This window comes from Solanum dulcamara, chromosome 11, assembly GCF_947179165.1.
Source record: "Solanum dulcamara chromosome 11, daSolDulc1.2, whole genome shotgun sequence".
NCBI classification, from domain to species: Eukaryota; Viridiplantae; Streptophyta; class Magnoliopsida; order Solanales; family Solanaceae; genus Solanum; species Solanum dulcamara.
The window spans coordinates 36,627,593-36,651,294 of record NC_077247.1 but is presented as its reverse complement, the minus strand read 5'-3'; the positions used below and the strand labels follow the sequence as shown (position 1 = coordinate 36,651,294).

The following is a 23,702-nucleotide window of genomic DNA, read 5'->3' as shown; positions in this document are numbered from 1 at the left end:
ACATCTTAAAAAAATAGAGGTATATACTTTAAATATATAAAAGGACAAAGGGCTTGATATACTTCTTAATTTTGTCATTTAAAGCTGACATATCCTTCGTTATAAAAGTGACTCACGTATACCCCTATTGTTACAAAAGTGGTTCGTATATACCCTTTAATTTGACGAAAATGAAAAAATTAATTTTAATTTTGTTAGTTTTAATTTTTTTAAAATCATATAGAAGTATATATAATCTTTTGCATACATAATTATTTTTTCTTGAATTCTTTTATTATCATTCTTTGAGTTTCTTAGTCTTGTTTTGTTTATTTATTTATTTTATTTTTAGTGTAAAAATATGACGAAAAAGAGTGTGAATGAAATAAAAGAAAAAAGCAAAAAAAAATAATTTAAAATTAACTATTTTTTGGATATATTGTAATTTATTTTTTTATCTGTAAGAATAATTGGGGGGGGGGGGAGGTGTATGATAAATTTTACAAGAAAGTTAGTGAGCGAAAAAATAAATTTGACCATCAAAATAATAAATTCAAATTATCTGATAAATTAAAAAAATTTAAGAAAATGTGAGAAGTATCGAATATATTTCTACATAAATATTTTTTAATAAAATGTTTAAAAATAAATTTAAAATTAATTTTTTAAATTCCGTTAGAAGAAAAGAATATATGTGGCTCATTGGTGTTAAATTTATTTTTGACTTTTAGGCCACTGATTAGATTGAGTGAATTGAATATCCGAATCATGAGCGCTGTGAATGTCACAAACATTGCGGTGTTAAGCAATCCGTCGTCGTTCCTTTCGCCTTTCAAGTTTGAAATCACTTATGACTGCGTTGATGCTCTTAAAGAAGGTGAATTATTCTCCCTTACTTCATCTTTTCTGTTGAATCTTATCGTAATTCATCTGTATTAGTATAATTTTTCTCTTTGATTGTATCATCTCGGAGACCTGGTAGTGGTAAGGGTTTTGTTTTGTCATATATGGAAGTTGTTTACAATGTCTTCAATTCGTTGATAATTAATCATCAATGAATTGCTTACAATCTATCGAACTTTTCTTTTCATAAATCCTTTTGTGCTATAATTTACCCCTGTTTGTGCTTGTATAATCTCGAACGCCTAGTGGCTACTTATTGCTTTTTGTATTCAGAAATTTGACTCTCAATTTTGTTACAATGTTATCGACTCAGTTGATAATTGTGAGAAATCAGTTGTTTCTCTGTAATCTAAGGATTTTTCATAGCCGAGAATGGAGAACTTTAGATTTGTACATCCGAGATTTCTGTTTTTATAATATTCCAAAAGTAGATATGAAATGGTTATTGTGCCTATAGTGCGTTAATTTTTTTAAACTTCTTTTTTTTACTTTAATGGAGAGCTTGTAAAGGATTCCTGATATATAATTAATACAGTACTATTTCTGACTTATATTAATGAGATAACGTTTAATTAAGCTAGCGGTCTTCATATATCATAGCTATTTGTAAAATCGAGTAATGGAGGTCAAATTTTGTTTCGTGAAGAGTAAACATCTTCAAGTGTGTGTTGATGTAGCGTAAAGTGTTTTGTGTTTGAAGTGAGGGTCTATCTTTGGTGCTTTACAGTATCTTAGTCTTACATTCCTTCCATGATAGGATAGAAAATGACTGTATATCAAGTGTTTTGTGTTTGAAGCGAGGACCAATCTTTGGTGCTTGACAGTAATTAGTGTGTTTTATCTCAGTCATTGTTACTGGTTGGTTAGTCATGCCGATGCTAGCACCGAAAGCATGTGAAGATCACTGTAGGATACTTGCAACCAAATAAATGTGGATGGAACAGTTGAAATTAAACCACAGATAATTAAAAAATGTAGGATGACTTCGTGTTAGGTTCTATGGTACGATTAGTGCTACAATCAGTAAAACATTAGGAGTTTCTGAGGAAACTTAGCATTATTCATGGAACGGAAGTAGGCATGCTCTAAGTATTTTTTTCAGATTATTAATCAGTAGCCAGTTGGATAGAGAAACACACGTGCCAGTGGCCGATGCAGCTCTTAGGCAACAGGTTCATTTTAACCCAGTTTTTCGACACGTAGTGCCAACTCACGTAGAAAATTCACTAATCTCACCAAAATAGATTTGAACCCAACCCATAGTTCAGAAGTACAATGATAAGTTCAAAGAAACCTTAAAGGTCTAACATATCAAGTTTGAATCATGGATCCGCCTCTAGACCGTGCTATAGATTTCCTGAAGGTCATGGTTCATGAATTTTACTAGACATACATGCTGAATTATTACTGGAATAGATATAAAATGTATTACATGATTTCAATGTTTCCTCTTCCATTTCTCATAAGGTTGCACCATAATCTTATGCCTCACTTTCCATGCATCCTTACGGTTGCTGAATAAAGCAGTTTCTTAAACCAATTAATTAGAAGTTTTCTGTGCAGTTCAGTTATCAAAGTAATTTGTTGTAGAATATTGTCCACATTTTGATTTCTGAAGCATATACTGATTCTTGCGTGCCTCTGCATTTTTGTTTGCACTTACTCCCTATTTCTAGATGATCCAATTTAGATCATTTACATGTAATACAAGCATTGAAGTTGGTTTAAGGTGAGGATAGTGGTGTCAGTGTTGTTGGTTCCAGCACTGGCCTGAATAAACCCCAACTTTATAGTTCAGATTTCACATTGAGAATGTTAAAGATATAAACTACTATTTTCATAAAAATATTTCATGATCTATTGCGAGAGTTCTTACAATACTACTACTGCTGAAAAAACTCGTGACAAAATGTTTAGTACTATGTGACATCTGTTATTGTAATAGCATCCTATGCTCCTCTTTCGTTTCTGCAGGGTAAAGCATAGAATTAATGAACTTATCTCTGTAGTTTCTCTTTGGTCATGTGTCTCAACTATATAGACTTTTTTTTTTGACAAAGGTAAAGTTAATCTTAACTATATACTCTTTAGGATGGTGGCCTTGGAAGGCAATGTACTTAATAGTTTAGCAATTGCAAGGGAACCTTCCACTTGAACTGCTTCCTAATTGTAAATTTTCTGGAGTCGAGGTTTTCTCAATCAACTGTCATATTTGTTGACAATATGAATACTTCTGTGAGTTTTGAGAAGTAACTGGAAAAAGATCCTTCTTCATTTGTTCTTCTTTAAGGACACTTTATTTATGACATACAAAAGATTATTTCGAGGAACAGAGTTTACTGCTATTATGGAGTTTTTACTTCATATGCATACCTTGGAAACTCAGATTGTTTCGTTCATGTGGTATGGCACAAACTGAGTGAAATTCAGATCCAATGACTACCCAGTGAATTTTGAGGCCTTAGGTGGTAATTGTGTAATCCTTAATGGTGACTTGCTAAAAAAACAAAAAGGTAGTAGTATTTTTTTGTTCATTTTCTCTTTTTGGGATTGAAATTCTAGAGAATCATCTTTGAATTGTAAATCCTTTCCCAGTAAAGATATGTAGGTCCATTCTTTGACAGTCGCACAGAAATGCTCCCACCGAATTGACCTTTTTTCTGTGAGATGTTGTTCTAGACTGTATCTAATTTTTAGCAATTAAAGACATGTTGCTCTTTTCTTTTCAAATAAGTATTATTTATATGTTGGTTAATTTAACAGCTTTACTTAGGTTCTATTTGCCTTAATGTGCAAGCAGATTTGGAATGGAAACTCATCTATGTTGGATCTGCTGAGGATGACACATATGACCAACTATTAGAAAGTGTGTTTGTTGGTCCTGTCAATGTTGGAGGGTTCCGCTTTGTATTGCAGGTATCATGTCGTGGCTTAACAAGTTAATTAAGTTTTACTAGGTCTAATGCCTTTCTGCTGATTGGATTTGTGTAATGTTTTCCTTGTTCTAATACTAGGCGGACCCTCCAGATCCTGCCAGAATTCGTGCTGAAGATATAGTTGGTGTCACTGTGCTCCTTTTGACGTGTTCCTATGTGGGTCAAGAATTTGTACGAATTGGCTACTATGTGAACAATGATTACAGTGATGAGAATCTGAGACAACAACCTCCCCAAACGGTTAATATTGACAAGCTACAAAGAAACATACTAACAGACAAACCTAGAGTAACAAAGTTCCCTATCAATTTTCACCCGGAAAACAGCGAGACTGGAGACCAAGCTGCCTCCCCTCCACCTGATGATATCATGGCTGAAGCAGATGGGAATGAAGAGCGACTACCTTCAACTAAGAAAGGATGTTAACTTTTTGCCTAACTCCTAACCTTTTAGTTTGACATCATTCTGTTGGGCCATCATCTTATGCTAACACATGATCATTAACCTCTTTTTGTGAGTTTAGAAAAAATTGTTGTGACCACATATACTTCTGATATCGTTGATTTTAGTTCTGTAAGTAATAGAATCGTGAGGATTCAGACAGGCAGGGAGTCTTTTATGCATTTATCATATTTTTTGGCTGACAGCTACTGAATCACATTACCTTGATGGTGCCAATATATGATGAACTACACCATTTATGGGTGCCGTTGCAATTTCTTTTATTCTGATGTATGCTAGTCATCCTGCACACTGATACAAATTAGAACTATTTCTCCTTACTGATGTATCCTCAGTTTGCTTGCTTATACAAATTAGAAGCAAGATATTGCCAAATCACAACAGCATGAGCATATGGTAATACCTTCAAAGGTAAGCAAAAAAAAAAAAGGGGGGAGGGGGGGGGGGAGGGGGTTCTTTCTGTCAATGTAGTCATAACATCTTCACAGAAATATAAATTGGAAATTTCACTTCATTTTACAGAACAGATTTGCCAAAAGGTTTTGAAATGCATATCATATTTTTGTCATGCACTCACTAGAGAAATCTAGCTTTAGATCCAACATCCAAGTACAAAATTGCTCTCTCAGATCAAAAATTGAAAAAAGGAATGTGATATTTTGGGTGACACAGTTAGGCAAGCACAACTAATTCCAGCCCCTATCAGAAATGTAGTTCCTTTTGCTTCTAACTTCTTGTAGCAAAGAATCCTGCTCAATGCATATATAGCGAGATCTAATTATGTTCTTCACTTGTTTTTCTGCTTCTTCCTGGAACGGTTCTTTCTCGACTCTACAGTATTCTCCATGGGCAAAAAAATTTCCTTATTCTGCAGTAAATTTGAAAATTCTTATTTGACTTAACAAGGTATTTTACCACGAGTAACATGGGCTATCAGGACCAGAACTTAGCATGTACCTTGAACTTCTTCTCCCTGAGTTGCCTCTTCAGTCCTTTGCTTTTCTTCTTTGATACTGAAGGGTTCTATTATGATTCACAAATTATGATTGTAAGCAACTTATGATGATATCAGGCTTTTTCACTACGTCAAAAAAATTCTTCATGCAGTAAAATGCAACTGAACAAACCTGTTCTCTAATTGGGATATCTTCCTCCTCGGGATGAATTTCTCCTTCAATTCTTCCATCTTCATTAAGCATAAGTTTAAGCCTCCCTTCTTTCAACAGCTTCACAGAGCGGGCATGCCTCTGTAAGAAATATGGATAAGTTAACGTGCATTTAAGATTCTTTAATATGGAAAGAGCAAGATTGCAGGTAGCAGCCCATGCACTAGTAATGGGGATGTGTTAGCCCCACAAAATTTACATGGAATATGATTTGAAGAAGTAAATTGAGTCACAATTGGAAAATGAAAACAAATACTGAATGCTTACTTTGGATTTAAGATGAGCAATTAGAGTCTGAACTGTTAAGCAGACGATTCTAGGACACAGCCTGCACTTATAAACTGATTTGCATTTCAAGACATAATCTGAAGCATCACTTGGAATCTCATCCTCTTCAGGCATAGAATTATTCTGCATATTATCTGATTCTGCAATGACCTTTTCAGACGAATAACTTTCACCATCAAACTTGGAGTCCTTTAGAGTTGTAACATCATCATCACTCGTTGGAAGACCTATCAGTGGTAATTTTAGAGTTGACTTAGAATTGAACACTTAACCTAAGCCTTAAAATTATTTTCCAAAACAGAAAAGGAAGATATGGCACTATAGCTCATGTGCAACACGATTAAAAACAAATAAAATCCAGAGTTGCTTTTCTGAAGTTGATGAAAGCAGCATGGAAGAGCAATCAATGTTGGGCTTAACCCAAGTATTTCGTCCTGTATATATCCCTTCTATATTGTACATCATGATGTTCAAGCAATGTTTCTCATAATTTTAATTTTAGAATAATTTTGATGAACACAATTAGCAAACAACCCGATGTTTCCTTTTCAGTTGGTTCAGAACAGCAGCATGAGCCAATGAAAAACTGCATAAGACAAACCTAACATATAAATTACCAAAAGAAAATCATAGCTCAGAAAGATCTTTCAATTTCCATCTTGAAATAGCAGCAAAACAATTTCTCATTCAGCGCCAACAAGGAATTTTAAGAAGTGTAGTGGTATTCAAATAAACAGCAAGCAAATCTAACATTATGTTTCCATTATTAAATTCATTGATATATAGTTATAATAATTACCCAATGCCACAAGGATGTGCAGACGATACTAAAGAAAATATGAATGCAGTTTTTCCAAAATTAGTCAACAAGAAGCCTTTAAACTCCAAAGGGAGAGAATGGCTACGATGAACACTAAAGCCAAATCTTTAAGATATGATCATCTCTCCATGAAGAATTATCAATCAAAAGAAAAGAACTGACATCTCTGATTTCATGGAATTTTCAATACATAGATTGTGCAGAAACTTCAAGTTCCATATTACAACTCAAAACCTGTAGCTTCCAGACTAGGAATAAGTTCGTAGGGCTGCAGATCCCCAATAAGTTAAGACATATAGCATCGAACTTCACTTCTTTTCTTTGAATGGAGTGAGGGAATTTCACCTTACCCCTTGGCTAGATGTAAATCCACGTTCACAGTGTAATGTGTCAAATTGTTAATCTTCCCCAATCAAATGATTACCCGAGTAATAAACAGTAAGCGTTTGGAAACAGTGTATACAATGTTGATCCTACAAATACGGAATGGGGAAATATAACAGCTTCCATTTTTATTCTTTATAACTATACCTTCCTCGTATGTGGATTAGTGCCAACATAAATATTTATAGCATATACAAGTAGGATTTTCAAACAGAAAACTCCCATAAGACTCAACTAGCGGAAATTTGGGACAACAGGCTAAAGCCAACCTGATGAGTCAAGATTAACTTCATTGAAAGAGCTATCTTCACTCTCATATCCTGCAGCAAATGAAAACAAAGAGGAGGAGAAAATCTGTTATCAGTGGTATCATGAGGAGATAGTGATTGAATTATGGAGTGGCCCAACACCCAAACTCCATTGGAATCCCTTTTGCAATACATGTCGACAATTTATAACTCAACATCCTCCCACGTGTAACCCCATTTTGATGCTCACAAGTAAGCCTCACTGTAGACTTATGTGTGCGACAATGGGCTTACGAAAGATTGGAATCCCTTTCATAGTCTATGTGGGAAAATTTATAAATTAATAGAGACTGTAACATAGGCGTGCTGATAGATATTTAAAATCAAGAATTGTCTAAAGATACCAGACAAAGTTTCCCCTAATCAAGATATCAAACAAAAGCTTTAGAGAATTCCCATTTCTTGAAATACCCTCTAAGCAATAAACTGTCAGCAAACAATACAGACAAGAAGCAACTGCAGATCATCAGGTTAAATATACCCGAAGAAGATTCATTCCCCCCTGTCATACGAGCAACACCATCATCCTCTTCCTTTGTGTCATTATCATCCTGCTCTTCCTCTTCCTCCTCCTCCTCTTCATCTTCTGTTGCCTCTGCCTCAAATTCAGAGTCGGATGATGAAGAAGACTCCGAAGGAGCATCTCTATCACCATGTTCAAGCTTGTAAAATCTCCTTTTTATCATTTTCTTCCACCTCTTATAACTCAACTGCAAGTAATACAGAGAAATCCATGAACCTAGCATACATGGTCTATTACATTGCTACAAAAACACTCTCTTTTGACCTATAGAAAGAACACCTATTAAATTTGATATGCAAATAAAGGGACTTGGCCAACCTATCATTCATTTACTCCAAATTGAACAGCATCCCTACTATTAATCAATTTTCCTTAATCTGAAACTAGTTGGGGTTGATTATATTAACGTTTGCTATAAGAGAAATCCATAAATTTGCTCCAAATCAAACACAATCAAGAAACTAATGGATGGACATACTCAGTCGACTGTATAGAGAAAAGGGTTTCATACTATGGACATTAGAGCAACTAAACAAAGAAGAAAAAAGAAACGAACCTCAGAAATAGATAGAGCTGACTGCAATACGAGGAGGCAGGGTTTTGGACTTGCGGAGGAGGGTTTTTGGTCGGGGAGTCTAGCATCCAAATGCCACATGTCGTGTATTAATTGGTTTCATACTAAGTAAAAAAAACTTGATTTACTACTATTTGGTAGCCTTTTTGATCTACAAGTGTGTTACACAAATTGATGCTCTTATTGATTTTAGGGATTAATTAGTATTTCTCTTTCCAATGTTATCCTTTTTAATTTGACATTCAAAAAAATAAAAAAATTGACATTTTTAATACAGGAAAACTTACCTAAATCACAGTGTAAATGACTAATTATTTTATTTTTTACTCTTTTTTAATTTATAGAAATTAGGATTTTATGTATCAACAGGTAACATTTAAAGTATGATATATTGAACATAGAGATAATTTATGAATCAAAATTAATGTATCCGAATTACTTAATTAATGTATCCGGATGGAAAGAAGGGAGTTTTGAAATTGATGGGAATAATGGAAAATATGATAAATAAAGGAGTGTAATTAGGTATTTTTTTTCTTTAATAAATGTATAATCAATATATACTCAATGTATAATGTATACACACTAAATATATATATGCATGTATAATGTATGTATATATAATACACTATATATGTACACATATTATATACATTTTTATTACTATACTTTTCATATATAATTTATATACACTTTTCATATACACATTATCTACAATTTTATCCGGATAAATCGACGTGAACCAGTAAAATTTATAATTTTCTTTAAAAATATCACCATTCCACCCATTAAAAGCCTTTTCTTTTCTTGAAAATTGTTAGAGAGTGAGAGAGGCGAGAGAAAAGCTGAAAGAAGGAGTATGGCTTTGGATACAAGTTGTCATTATTTTAGATGGAAAGTTTATTTAAGGGTATATAGGTCAAAGTTAGGCTTTAACTTGCCATTTAACTTAGTGTTTACTAACATTTACATATGACCACCAATTTTGGATATGCACAAATAAAAATTTAAATTTGTATAAAATTGAATAAATACACACACTATTGCATACAAATTAATATCAAACAAATTATAGAAATATTTAACAATGTCTTTACCTATGTCAATGAAAAATACTAATCTGAAAGAAATACTCCGATCCCTTGTACGTGTAATGGTCTAAACGCACAATTCGAACGGTAATGTCACAAGTTCGATTCAAAACTAGAGAGAAACTTTCCTTTTGCAATCCATGTCCTTAACATCTTGCGTTTGTAAGTCAACAATCATACTACATACCAACACTCTTCTTAATCACACTCAAAATTTTGACTCTTCCATTAATACTTGTGGACATACTCATAGGCAATTCCCTTGCCATCAAATCACTTGCTAGCCTAGGAATGCCTGATAATTTGTCAGCCATAACTGCGACATTCACAATCATTCGGAACGTCCTCCGAGCCCTAGCATTCGCCGATGGCGTTAAGACTTCTACGATAGCCCTATCGTCGTAGATCAAGCTAGTTATTGCACGGTTAAATTTGAACGAGGCTGCGTTAGCATTTTTGATAGAGACATCTGCCAAGACCGTTATGTTCACGTTGGTTTGTAGATTGGAACTACTAGTGAGATAACTCAATCCGTCGAATTTGATTGAGTTCATACTTATAGTAGGTTTTTTCACCTTGAAAACGGTGAATGCAAGAATTATGATGATCATAGCTATGATTATTGCTGTGATTCCACAACAACTACAACATTTGATGCACCTTCTACGATGTTGTTTTTTTTGCTAACTCCATACTGGATACGGACGTGGAATTAATGCCTTATTCATTTTCTACGTATATACGATGAGATGCAGGTGCCAAAGGGCGAACTTGATCTCTAGATTCAGCCATGGAGGAATTTGGAGATTGAGGTGGAGATATTTTTGGAAACTTAATTAAATTGGAAGATTAATTGATGATGAAAATGTAGTGTGAGATAGGAGTATTTAAAAGCATAACTGTTTGGTATATGACCAAATTAGCACGGCGCTTTGAATTTTGACTTTGGTGTGGGACATATGCTTTAATTTTTTATTTTATTTTTGAAATTCTATTGCCTTCTTCTTTGTTATAAATAATTTTATATTTATAAATAGATAGATTACTGACTCATTCAAAAATTATTTAGGCTAAAATGAATTTAATTAAAATGGATTAAAAAGCGGGTCAAAACCCAAGTCATACCTAATAGTTTTTTTCCTTTATTATTACTATATATTAATTTTGTGATTTCTTTCGTAAAAGAAGAATGAAAACAGAAATGGGAACTATACTGAACAATTGAAGATTCTATATTCTACCATAGCTTGGAATTACTTCATTGTTTTTCAATACAATCAGTATGTAGATCCCTCTTTATATAGAGGTCTCTTATGCAAACTTCTAACAAACTTCATGTGCCAATGTGCCCTCTAACAACCTTTAACTAACTAACTAGCACGTGCCTAACAACTTTTTAACTAATTTCCTTAACCGATCTTTCACAGCAGATACATTCAACTTTGTAATTCAATACACCCCCTCAAACTGAAGGGTGAAAGATATCTAACACACCAAGTTTGGTTAAATGAAGTTGATGTTGATTAGTACCTAGGTTCTTAGTATGGATGTCAGCAGGTTGCGCGTACAAAGATATTTAGGACTAACAAAATTTAATTTTACCCTTTCTCGAATGAAGTGATAGTTAATGTCGATGTGCTTTGTATGCTTATTAAAAATTGAAATTTCAGCTATTTGAATAGTTGATTTGCTATCTGTGTAGACCAAGATTGGAGTAGTAACTGAGGAATGCAATTCATCAAGTAATCTTGCTAACCATATCAATTCTGCAACAAGAGCTGCCAAACGTCTATATTCTGCTTCAACAGAGCAGTACTACTGACTGTTTGTTATTTATTGAACTTCTAAGAAATTAACGAATCTTGACAGTGACTGATCTTCGTGTATTAGGACATGAGGCCCAATCTGAGTCACAATATCCAGTGAGCTCTATAAGATCAGTTCCCCTTTTAAGTAGTATTTCAAGTCCCAGAGATTTCTTAACATATTTGACAATTCTTAGTGCAGCATCCCAGTGTGACCTTTAGGATGTTGCATAAATTGACTCAAAACTTGCACACTAGAATATATATCAGGTCTTGTGATTGTCAAGTATAACAATTTTCCAACTAGCCTTTGATATGTTGTAACATCCTCCAATTCTGAATCAGTAGAATTAGAATTCCCAACATGTTGACCAAATTCTACACTTGTTAACTTGTGATTGAATTCTAAAAGAGTTCTTGCAATTTTTGCTCCACTAAGGCCAACTTCTGAAATAAGTTGCAGAGCATACTTTCGTTGGTTCAATAATATTTCTTCCTTTGACTTCAAGACTTCTATCCCTAAGAAATATCTGAGATAACCCAAATCCTTCATTTTGAAATGCTGATGCAGTGTGGCTTTGCCTTCCTGAATCATATGAGAGCATTTCCACTGATTATGAGATCATCTACATACACTAGAATCACAACTAAGCTAGTGCCCTCCTTTCTGATGAATAATAAGTGACCATGAGCACTCTATGAGTAGCCTGCTAACAATAATGCTTCAGTAAATTTGATGGTTTATTTCCTGGATGCCTGCTTAAGACCATAGAGTGACTTCTTCAGTTTGCACGCCTTAGTCTCCCCTTGTCCCTGGAATCCAAAAGAAAGAGCCATGTCAATGTCTTCAACTAAATCACCCTGTAAAAAGGTATTATTTACATCCATTTGAGAATCATGTGATATTGTTAGGCTAAGGATGGTTCTGATGGTAACCATTTTTGCAACTGGGGAGAAAGTATCATGATAATCAAGTCCCTCTCTTTGAGTATAACCTTTACCAACTAGTCTAGCTTTGTACTTATCCACCTCACCATTGGCCTTGTATTTAATTTTGTATACCCATTTTGAACCAATTGGCTTTGCACTTGGGGTTAAGTCAACAATGTCTCAAGTGTATCTTCCAAAGCTTGAATTTCTTGCTGCATGGCATTAATCCATAGCTTGTCTTGAGAGGCCTCATGAAAATATTGAGACTCTAAGGTTGCTAAAAAAGTATGTAGATAAGCCTGTGTAACAACCCTAAAAAATACTCACAAAATACCTTAAGAATGACTTGGGAATAGGTCGCTCATATAACGCATTATCCTAAATCTTTTTGGAAAATCCGAGTTCGAAATATCGATCAGGGGGTCAAAACCTGCGGAAAAATAGTCTCGGTAGATTTTTCTGGCCGAGTTAATTTTTTTAAAGGGCGTTTTACACCTTTCCCAAATTATTAGTCAATGAAATTAGACGTTTTTAGGACCTAATTCAACTCTATAAATTAACCTAAACCTCTAATTCTATTCATTCTTCTATAATTCATCTATCAAATATTTCTCTCTCTACAAAAAGGTTCTCAAAGGTTTCCATTGAAGACTTCAAGAAAATTCACTCAAGCTCTCCATCAAAACTCCCAAGTTCTTCCAAATTAATTGGTGTTCTCACTCAAGGTATGTGGGTATTGATTCATGGATCCTTTCATCCATGAAGTCCAATCAATTTCTCAAGGTTTTCTATCAAATTAAAGTATGGTATTTTATGGGTTTTGTGATCTCTATTCCAATTGCATGAATTTTGATTTAAAGTATGATTATGAGTCTATTTTGATATGAATTGATAGTTATTGAATTAAATTGAAGAGTTTTTCCACGAATTCTCCTATTTTGATTTCTAGGGTTTATGATGTAAATTATGAGTATTTTCAATTATATTTCCTAATGATACTATTTATATGAATTATGTATGGGCTGATATAAAGATTATGATCATGCATGTTTTCAAGTTAATTTCATGATTTTCAAGTCAATTGATTATGCATTCATGTCTTACCCTAATTTCAAGTATAAGCTGTGATCATGAATTTCCAAGTATGAATTATGATTATGTATTTCAATTATGATCATGAACTATAAGTATGTTTCGAATGATGATTTTCATGCAAATTATGAAAAGGGTGACTTAGGGCCCAATGTTGTGACCTAAGGCCTAACGATATGAATTATACAAATATGATTGTAATGATGAAAGGACAATTCTCACATTACAAGTATGTTATGAAAATGAGCTACTTTATGATTTCAAGCCTATGATCATGACTATGATATATGAAATTATGATTTTATGTTATGTATGTATTTCGTGAGATTTTACTTAGCATCAAATGTGGACTTGAGGTGGGGGCTCAAAATAAGGGTTCCTTATATAAAGTCTCTTGTCGCATAACTACGTGCCACCGTAGATACAAAGGGATTAGAGGTGAATACCCAAATCTCTATGAGGTGATTACCCGAAATATCAAGGCTTGGAGGTGAGTACCCGATTCACACGACCGCTTAGTGGATCCACTTAGGCACATAGGAGTCTACCTTGGCAAGTAGTCTCTCCCTCCTCTGATGTAGGGGCAACATTGGGATTCCATGTTATAGCTCGCATGGTCTTATTGTCGGTTATGATTCCTATCCCACATATATATGATTTCTTAAGTATGTTATGATTTTGAATTTATGATTTTAAATGCTTTTGTCAATATGATTTTCTCATAAATTTACGTATTCCATCTTATCATGTGATTTACTTGATCTTTGCATTTCATGATTTATGTTGCATGTCGCACCCTCATACTTAGTACATTACAACGTACTAATGCATACTTTTTGCCTACATTGTCTCATAATATAGGGATTGAGGTTGAAGATCCTAATCGTCCACGTAACTAGTAGGCGTTCTCTATCCGATGGTGTTGTGGTGAGTCCTTATTGACTGGGGACTAGTTTCGAGTTTGTTACTATTTTCTTTTCAAAAGACTTTTGTTTACGTTGTATGTTAAGGGTGATCTAGGGACATGTCTTAGCCCCCCGCCCATACTCATGTTTAGAGGCATCTAGTTGGATATATGTTTGAGTCTATATTGTCATAAGACATTTTCAGATTTCTATTCATAGTTTTAGACTCTTTTATGATGTTTCCGCTTTTATATTTTACCTTATGTATGCTTATGATATGTATAAGAGGCTTGGTTGGAGTCCTTTGGGGTTTTGATCTCCGTGTTATGACTAGGCCCTAGATCGGGTCGTGACAAACTTAGTATTAGAGCATAAGGTTTTTCAAGTGTCCTAGGGTATCTAATATGCCACGTCAAGTAGAGTCTTATTCATGGGTGTGAATCACGCCACACTTATGATTAGGAGGCTATAAGGCGTTTTAGGAATTCTCACTTCTTTCATGATCCATGTCGTGTTATAGAGTTTACGTTAAGACTTATTTTCCCTGACGGTCTTTCTTTGCGATTTTCAGAAAGATGGCTCCAAGAAGACCACCGTCGCTAAGGGGAGACAATACTAATGAAGCCCAAGCTCCCCCAGCTCCTCAAGACAATGGTCCTTTACCGGACCAAGTGACTAATGCGGAGTTCTGAACTGTCATTACTATGCTAGCCCAAGTAGTGATCAACCAAGGGGTTGTGACTCCTTCTAATGTTCCTACTACAACCTCAAGAGTAAGGGACTTTGCATGAATGAATCCTCCAGAGTTTTATGGCTCAAAGGTTGATGAGGATTCTCAAGAGTTCATTGATAAGGTCTACAAGATAGTGAGCATTATGGGAGTGACTTTAGAAGAAAAAGTATAGTTGGCGGCCTACCAACTCAAGGGTGTCGCTCTAGTATGGTACAACCAATGGAAGGCCGAAAGAGCGAATGAGGGTCCTATAGATTGGAAAAGTTTTAAAGGTGCATTTCTTGACCGTTTCTTTCCCTTAGAGTTGAGGGAGGCGAAGGTGATGAAATGTATCAACTTGAAGCAAGAGAGTATGAGTGTGAGGGAGTATGCCCTCAACTTCATGAAGTTGTCCAAGTATGCTTCGACTTTGGTGTTTGACCCTCGAGCCCGAATGAGTAAGTTTATATCAGGGGTTTCAGATTTGGTTGTTCAAGAATGTAAGACGATCATGTTAATAAAGGAAATGGATATTTGTAGACTAATGACTCATGCCGAGCAAATTGAAGAGAAAAAGCTTAAGGAGGTTCCTAGGATGACTAAGAAGGCACAAATTGATAATGGATCATTTTTTGATAATACTTCAGTGCCTAAGTATCACAAGGATAGGGTGCTTAACCCTAGATATCAAGGTGACAATTATAGTGGTCAAGATTTTCTCGCATGCCAAAAGTGTGGACGGTACCATCCGGGGAGATTGTCTAGTCGGTTCGGGTGTATGTTTTGGTTATGGTGCGAAGGATCACAAGTTGAGGCATTGTCTAAGGGTTGCTAAGAATGATAAGAACAGTCATCGGCGATCTCAGTCCTACCCTTTATGGGTCCCCAAACTTAGCGAGGTGCTTTATTCGGTAAATGTGGATTCTCTTTTTGAAATAGTAACGATTGGTATGGATTGGTATCTTATGCTTCTATAGATTGTAGAGCTTATTGAGTCAAGTTTCAATTCCTAAATGAGTCTATTCTATAATGGAAGGGTCATGATTCAGCATTTAAGGATAGTTTCAGTTCTTGTCTTAAGGCTCTAGTTTGGGGTCATGATAGATAGAGAGAGAGTAGCCATTTCGTATTTTGATAAACTGTGGCATGCTTGCCCCATTTGAGGTTATAGAAAGGGAGAAAGAGCTAGATAAGACCTTGTTGTGGGCAATCGATAGGTAGGAATATATTGGTGTGACCTTTGGTAGCAATGAATACCAATGATGATGTAGAGATGCTAGGGTAGACACAAAAATTATTGAGTGATGTTGACTTTAAGAGAGCCATAAAATGGTTAAAATGATAAGCTTGAATGTGTGGTTATAGATATATGAATGATTGTAGTAGTCTATGAGTAGCCTGCTAACAATAATGCTTCAGTAAATTTGATATTTCATTGCCTGGATGCCTGCTTGAGACCATAGAGTGACTTCTTCAGTTTGCACGCCTTAGTCTCCCCTTATCCCTGGAATCCAAAAGAAAGAGCCATGTCAATGTCTTCAACTAAATCACCCTGTAAAAAGGTATTATTTACCTCCATTTGAGAATCATGTGATGCTTCTAGGCTAAGGATGGTTCTAATGGTAACCATTTTTGCAACTGGGGAGAAAGTATCATGATAATCAAGTCCCTCTCTTTGAGTATAACCTTTACCAACTAGTCTAGCTTTGTACCTACCCACCTCACCATTGGCCTTGTATTTAATCTTGTATATCCATTTTGAACCAATTAGCTTTGCACCTGGGGTTAAGTCAACAATGTCTCAAGTGTTATTATCTTCCAAAGCTTGAATTTCTTGCTGCAAGGCATCAATCTATAGCTTGTCTTGAGAGGCCTTATGAAAATATTGAGGCTCTAAGGTTGCTAAAAAAGTATGTAGATAAGCCTGACAACCTATGGACACATTGTCATAACAAACATGATTAGTGATGAAGTGAGGACTGAACTTCTTAGGAACAACATAGTCCTTGATCCACACAGGAGGTTTACTGGTTCTACTAGTCTTTCTTAGACCAGCATCATCTAAAGACACTTCAGCTGGATGGATAGAGTCATCAATTGACATTGACTTTGCCTGACTATGTACTGAGATCTCTTCATGAGGTACTTCTAAGTCATCCATAAGATCCAATGGCGATTCTTCAATAAGTGCAGAGATTACAGATGTAGGAGATGCATCAGAAGAGGTATTAGGTGGTGTGTTAATCTCTATATGAATCACAACTGCAGGCTGGGAAGGTGCCTCAATAAACAGTTCTTGAGCTTGAATATTAGTATCTTCTGTATGTTCTATAAAAGGAGATAGTAGGGGACTAGGCCCTTCATCATTTGACTATAACATATCAGATAAAAAATATTGACACGGAAGAGGTATTCCCAGCGTGCGGAGGATCCGTTAGGCTGTGGGCTGGGAAGAGAGATGCTCTGCGAAGCTGGGCGTTTGGAAGATGCGGTCAAGACCAATTAGTGAAAGACATACTGACCTGACAAAAGACATAAATCTGTATAACTTTGGATCTTAGCAACAGTTTCCGATGCCTGAACCTTCTTCGTCGGAGACTGAGTTAATATACAATCCCACTTTGGAGACTTCCCTTCGGGATAGGGCAGAAGTGAAGTAATGAAAGCGTTTTCCTAGCCACCCCCCCTAGTAGGGTGGTTAAAGAGGAGGTTGCGGATTTCTGACCTCTGAGCCAGAACTATCTGGGGGGAAGCCATCCCTCACCAATCCGGCCTCGACCCTTTTTTCCAAGAGGAACCCTTTTTGGGGTATTTAACATAACGAATAATTCTATATTGGAAAAGTCACCTCCTGTGCGCTAGCTGTGCCTTTGCCGGATGTTTATTTGCCCACCCCGTCATGAAGCCCCTGCCTCACTATATCTAACCAGTTGAGTTCCTTTTCAATACGGTCCGGATTGCTAGCTCCCGTTCATAATTTTGCTACGCGCGTGGCTAAAAGTCAACCAAAAAAAAAGAGCTCAAACTCTTTTTTTTAGTTCCACTGAGAAAGTCTTTTCTTAAGTTCGTTCCTTGAAGTATTTTCCTCTTAGTTTAAGCTCTTTTGTTTTGTTGTCTCGAAGAGACAAAACAAAAGCACTCATATGAATGGTGCTAATTCCCATGTTCTTTCCCCTCTCCTGCGGGAGACTCCTGGTCTGGGAACAAGAGAAAATTCTCAATATGGATCAATTTTGTCTAGATATAATCCAAATTTTGATGAATTGACATGAACAAATAAATGAGTGGATTAATAATCAATCGAAATTTAAATGAATTATAATTTTATGGACTACTTTTACCACTTCTAATGACCAATAAAACTATCATTGGGTACGTGTATTTCAATAAGGACATTAGAGAATAGAGAGTGCAAATTAATGGTGAATCTATAGATGTAATCAATTATATTTATATGGGCAAGAACATTTTGTCGGTTGGCCAAAGATAATTAAATCAACTAATCAAATATAAATATATAAAAAATACACTAATTATGTATTAAATATGTATATTATACATTATTATATAAAAAATATACATTTTTATCAGCTATTATATTTGAAAGCTGCTATATTGTGAAGGTTTCCCTATTTATTAATATTAATTTTCCTTGTCACTGTCAATCTAATTAAGACATACTATAGCCTGTAAAAATTGTATGCATCCCATGCATGTATGGCACACATTGTCGACCTAAACAGTGCGAAACCATAAGCTGAAATTACTTTAAACATCTTTACTGTAAAATTTTAAAATTTCTTTTTATTTTTAAAATTTCGTGATCACAAATTAAGACGTTTGAATTAAAACGGAAAAGAGTAGTACTTTTTTCTCTAGAATAGTGTTTTTAAAGATCTCGACCAAACAAAACTTTCATCAACTGGACTTGGTTATTTTGGGTTTGCAAGATAACAAGCTATTATCTCATGGGTAGGCTTCATGGGCCGAAGGAGACGCATGTGATGGAGAAATTCGCACAAATATATAGAATGATTTGAGGCCAATGGTTATATTTTGTCTTCATTTAAGGAACTTTTGTAAAAATGACTTTGGTGATACACAATAATAACAAACTTTTAATGTAATTTATAATTGAGTTTTAAGAAGTATAAGATGTACGCCATATTATATTTATTCTTACGGGAGAAAGAGAGATTATTTCTGATTAACCTTTGAGTTTGAGACTAACAATGTGATCGCGTGAACAAACTCGCATATGCAGAGTTTGCTACACACAATTAGAAAATTGATAGAATTATGTTTGTTCAATTTTGCATAAATTTTGGTAGATGATCAAAGCTTTTTCTTATTGATGTTTTTTTTAGTTTTTCACCTAATGTTTGAAGTCTGTATTGGGTCTTCAAATAAATTCGAATCACGCACTATAAGACCTATACGAAAATAGCGCTCCAACAGAATTTTCTTATTGAATTGGTCACAAGTTTAGTTGGATAAAAAAATCTTGTCAATTTAGTTCACAAATTACCTTGAAAGAAGCCGGTCTAGGACTTCTGATTTTGCTTGTCCTATAACAAAATTTCAAGTTTAACCAAAATAAATAAATTATGAGCAAAACGTTGGACTTTGATGGTTTGCTCATTGATAATGTACCCGCCTTAAAGGTCAAAGCTTGAAGACTGAATTAATATTCTATATGATTATTTGAGTATTGAGAAGATCATAAGTCATTTTTGGATTTTTCTTTTTTATATGATCATTCAAATATTGAGAAGATTCTACTAAAGTTATTTTTGAATTTTTGTACCTTATAAGGTCTTTTTTTTTTTGGCCGCGGTGATTCAACTATAGCATTATGTCTTACAAAGTTTTTCTCTCACTAGATTTCTTAATTGACATGTCATATTAATTTTTTAATTTTCATGGCATCTAGGATAAAACCTAGAATAATTCTGGATAAAAAAAAATATTGAATTTAACTATTTAATTTAAAGTATATATCAATTTAAGTCCTAAATCGTTTTGAAATGACGTTCTATTATCCTAACAAGGATGATTTATGGTTGAGTTACTAAAAACAAAAGCGATACGTATCGAAAATATACCTAAACTATTTTTTTTTACAAATTTCATACCTAAATCATTGGAGTGTGAGTTTCATACTTAAATTATCACTTATTAGTTTGAGAAACATACCTCTCTCTTTTATTCCACTCTCATCATGGTGTGTGTACTACACTCTCTCTTTAATTTAAATTTTTTTATCACATCACACTCAAATGGACAAAACATTCCACCTTGGCAAAAATTAAATAAATTACTAGAAGTTAAAATTAAAAATTAAAGTATTACTATCTCCCCCCTCCAAAAAAATAATTATAAAATAAAATATAAAATATTTTTCTTATCTCATTCCACCACTTTGTCTCATCATACCCCCCCCCACCCCACCCCCACCCCCGTCATTTTAGTTTTAATTTTAATTTTTAAATTTCTTTTATAAAAGTTTTTTTTTAAAAAAATCTCACTTCACCCCCTCCTCTTCAAATAATAATTTAGATATTATTTTATTTTTTAAAAATAATTTTTAACCTGCCCCACCTAACTCTCTGCTTTCAAAAATATAATTTTTACTTCTCGCAAGACTTTTCTTAAAATATAATTTTTTTTTATTATGTTTGATATGCAAGTAGAAAAAATATTTTCCTAAAAATATATGTACATATCTAACTCAAAACGAAAAAAAAATAAAAAAAAAATAAAAAAATTAAGAGTGGAGGATTAGATGGGGTGGGTAAATTTTTTTTTTTTTTTTAAAATAAAAATAAAAGGATTTTTTTAGGAAGGACTGTGGAGGGGGGGGGGGAAGATGAAGTATGAATTTTTTTAAAATATTTTATATAAGAAATTTTAAAAAATAAAGGACGGGGATTGTCCGGGGGGGGGGGGGGGAGATGAAGTGGGTGAGAAAAATATTTTTAAAAAATAATTTCTTTTTTTGGGATAAAATTAATTTAGTCAAGGTGAAATATTTTATCCATGTGAAATGTCATGCGACAAGGTTTTTGCACGAAAATAGAGAGAGTAAAGAGAGTGTATTACATACACCATTAAAGTGTGTTTCTCAAACTGATAAACGATAATTTAAGTATGAAACTCACACTTCCAATAGTTTAGATATGAAACTAAAAAAAGAGATAATTTAAGTGTGTTTTTAACACCTATCTTAAAAAAATAATAAAGATTCTTGTTAATTTTGAGAGTGAACTTTTATATCCTTATAAATCAAGTAATTCACCTATTAGATGCTGGAATAAAAATATTACAAATGAAATAAGAAATCCCTACAAATCTTAAATATGAAATAAGAAATTCCTACAAATCAAGTAATCAAGTGTCAATAAAAAAAAAAGAAAAAGAAAAACTAACAACCACAAGAATGCAGCAAAAATGAACACGGCATTGTAGCGTTAATTCTCTAAAGTCTAAACCATTGTTTACCCATACAGCATTCACTAGTGATCTTCTATATAAGGTGTAATCAGTTATTCATAAGAATATTATTTTATACGTTTTAATTTATACGACATTTTAAAAAATATGATTCAAAAACTATTTGAATTATTTCATTAAAAATAAAATAAAAAATTTAAAGTAAGTTATTTTTAATTATGAAAAAATTGATATTTTTTGAATACTAATAAAAAAATATGTCGTATACATTGAATAAGAAAAAGTATTATAATAATTTTTAATTTCAGATAGTAATTTTTTGTTTCTCTTAAATTTCATATCAGAAAAACAAAGAAGGGGAAGAAGTATTTTATTTTATTAGCATATCTATATGGGGAGGAGAGACCTCAAAAGTTTTACTTCCCAATCGAGTTGCTTCTCAAAAGATAACAACAACAACAACAACCCAGTAAAATCCACATCATGGGGTCTTGGGAGGGTAGAGTGTACGTAGACCTTACTCCTACCAAGGTAGGACGGTTGTTTCCGGGAGACCCTCGACTCAATAAAAGCATAATAAAAAGATCAGATACGGTTACGAAATTCAAAGAGCTATGAGATAACAGATAACGAAAACGTCACAAATAAAGTAGAGTGATCAGAGTATAAAAAGTATTATATACTAGCAGAATTACAAAAATAATAGAAATCAGAGTGCAAGAGATCGTAATGCACTACTTCGCTTATGAATAGGTACGAATAGCGAGACTATGAACTAGTCTTCTACCCTAATGTGGATCCTCCACACCGACCTATCTAAGGTCATGTCCTCCGTAAGCTGTAACTGCGCCATGTCCTATCTAATCACTTCTCCCCAATACTTCTTCGGTCTACCCCTACCTCTTCTGTACCCATCCATGCCTAACCTCTCACACCTCCACACTGGGGCACCTGTGTCTCTCCTCTTCATATGCCCAAACCATCTCAGTCGTATTTCCCGCATCTTGTCATCCACCGAGGCCACTCCCACCTTGTCCCGAATAGCCTCATTTCTAATCCTGTCGCTCCTGGTGTGCCCACACATCCATCTCAACATTCTCATCTCGGCAACTTTCATCTTCTGAACGTGAGAGGTCTTAACTAGCCAACACTCCGTCCCATACAACATAGCCGGTCTAACCATCACTTTGTAGAACTGGCCCTTAAGTTGTGGTGGCCACCTTCTTGTCACATAGCACTCCGGACGCGAGCCTCAATTTCGTCCACCCTACCCTAATACGATGTGTGACATCATCGTCAATCTCCCCACTACCTTGCATGATAGACCCAAGATACTTGAAACTACTTCTCTTTTGGATGGCCTGGGCACCAAGCCTAACTTCCACGCCAACCTCCTGGGGTGTGCCACTGAACTTGCACTCTAAGTACTCTGTCTTAGTCCTACTCAGCTTAAACCCTTTAGACTCCAAGGTATGTCTCCACTCCTCCAGCTTAACGTTAACACCGCTACGAGTCTCATCGATCAGGACTATGTCATCTGTGAACAACATACACCATGGCACCTCACCTTTGATTTGTCTCGTCAATCCATCCATCGCCAAGGCAAATAAAAAGGGACTAAGAGCTGATCCTTGATGCAACCCCATCACAACTGAAAAGTGCTCTGAGTCCCCTCCTACTGTCCTTATCCTAGTTTTGGCACCCTCATACATGTCCTTGATCACCCTAATGTACTCAACATGTACATCTTTAGCCTCCAAACATCTCCATAGTACCTCTCGTTGAACTTTATCGTAAGCCTTTTCTAGGTCAATGAATACCATATGCAAGTCCCTCTTCCTCTTCCTATACTGCTCCACCAACCTTCTCATAAGATGGATGGCTTTTGTAGGTGAGCGTCCCGGCATAAATCCGAACTGGTTCTCTGAAATAGACACGCCTCTCCTCACCCTCATCTCCACCACTTTTTCCCACTCTTTCATAGTATGGCTTAGAAGCTTGATACCTCTATAGTTGTTGCAGCTTTGGATATCCCCCTTGTTTTTGTATAAAGGGATCATTACGCTCGACCTCTATTCTTCGGGCATCATTGTCGTCTCAAAGATGACATTAAATAACCAAGTCAGCCACTCTAAACCTACCGAGCTCGCGCTCTTCCAAAATTCTCAGGGATCTCGTCGGGTCCGGTCGTTCTTCCGCTGCGCATCCTACGCACAACACCCTTAACCTCTTCAACCGTAATACTCCTACAACACCCAAAATCGTGATGCCTCGCTGTACGTTCCAAATCTCCCAACACAATCTCTCTGTCACCTTGTTCATTCAAGAGTTTATGGAAGTATGTTTGCCATCTCTGTTTAATGAGAGTCTC

The 23,702-nt window shown here is 34.9% G+C and overlaps 2 protein-coding genes across 4 annotated transcripts; one reads left to right on the top strand and one right to left on the bottom strand.

Annotated features, from left to right (window-relative positions):
• Positions 1-717: 717 nt before the first annotated feature.
• On the top strand, positions 718-4,515 carry LOC129873403 (probable histone chaperone ASF1A). 2 transcript variants are annotated; one of them, XM_055948492.1, is made up of 3 exons: positions 718-856; positions 3,683-3,798; positions 3,897-4,515. In XM_055948492.1, the coding sequence occupies exons 1-3, from the start codon at positions 748-750 to the stop codon at positions 4,242-4,244; spliced, it is 573 nt and encodes a 190-aa protein (XP_055804467.1). In that variant the 5' UTR covers positions 718-747; the 3' UTR covers positions 4,245-4,515. The 2 variants fall into 2 exon arrangements, with proteins under 2 accessions (XP_055804467.1, XP_055804466.1); XM_055948491.1 differs by having other exon boundaries at positions 3,656-3,798.
• A 233-nt stretch (positions 4,516-4,748) lies between these two features.
• Positions 4,749-8,424, bottom strand: LOC129874955 (uncharacterized). 2 transcript variants are annotated; one of them, XM_055950354.1, is made up of 7 exons: positions 8,326-8,424; positions 7,728-7,956; positions 7,208-7,258; positions 5,714-5,961; positions 5,408-5,527; positions 5,238-5,303; positions 4,749-5,148 (listed from the first exon to the last, which is right to left on the bottom strand). In XM_055950354.1, the coding sequence occupies exons 1-7, from the start codon at positions 8,422-8,424 to the stop codon at positions 5,068-5,070; spliced, it is 894 nt and encodes a 297-aa protein (XP_055806329.1). In that variant the 3' UTR covers positions 4,749-5,067. The 2 variants fall into 2 exon arrangements, with proteins under 2 accessions (XP_055806329.1, XP_055806330.1); XM_055950355.1 differs by lacking the exon at positions 8,326-8,424 and adding an exon at positions 8,088-8,261.
• Positions 8,425-23,702: the final 15,278 nt, after the last annotated feature.

Excerpts from the sequence above, each read along its gene's own strand:
- LOC129873403 (XM_055948491.1), top strand. The coding sequence starts at position 748 with ATGAGCGCTGTGAATGTCACAAACATTGCGGTGTTAAGCAATCCGTCG. Across the intron at positions 857-3,655 it reads CGTTGATGCTCTTAAAGAAG|GTTCTATTTGCCTTAATGTG; the intron begins GTGAATTATTCT and ends AGCTTTACTTAG. Across the intron at positions 3,799-3,896 it reads GGTTCCGCTTTGTATTGCAG|GCGGACCCTCCAGATCCTGC; the intron begins GTATCATGTCGT and ends TTCTAATACTAG.
- LOC129874955 (XM_055950354.1), bottom strand. The coding sequence starts at position 8,424 with ATGTGGCATTTGGATGCTAGACTCCCCGACCAAAAACCCTCCTCCGCA. Across the intron at positions 7,259-7,727 it reads GGGGAATGAATCTTCTTCGG|GATATGAGAGTGAAGATAGC; the intron begins GTATATTTAACC and ends CATTTGCTGCAG. Across the intron at positions 5,528-5,713 it reads TTGCTCATCTTAAATCCAAA|AGGCATGCCCGCTCTGTGAA; the intron begins GTAAGCATTCAG and ends TATTTCTTACAG.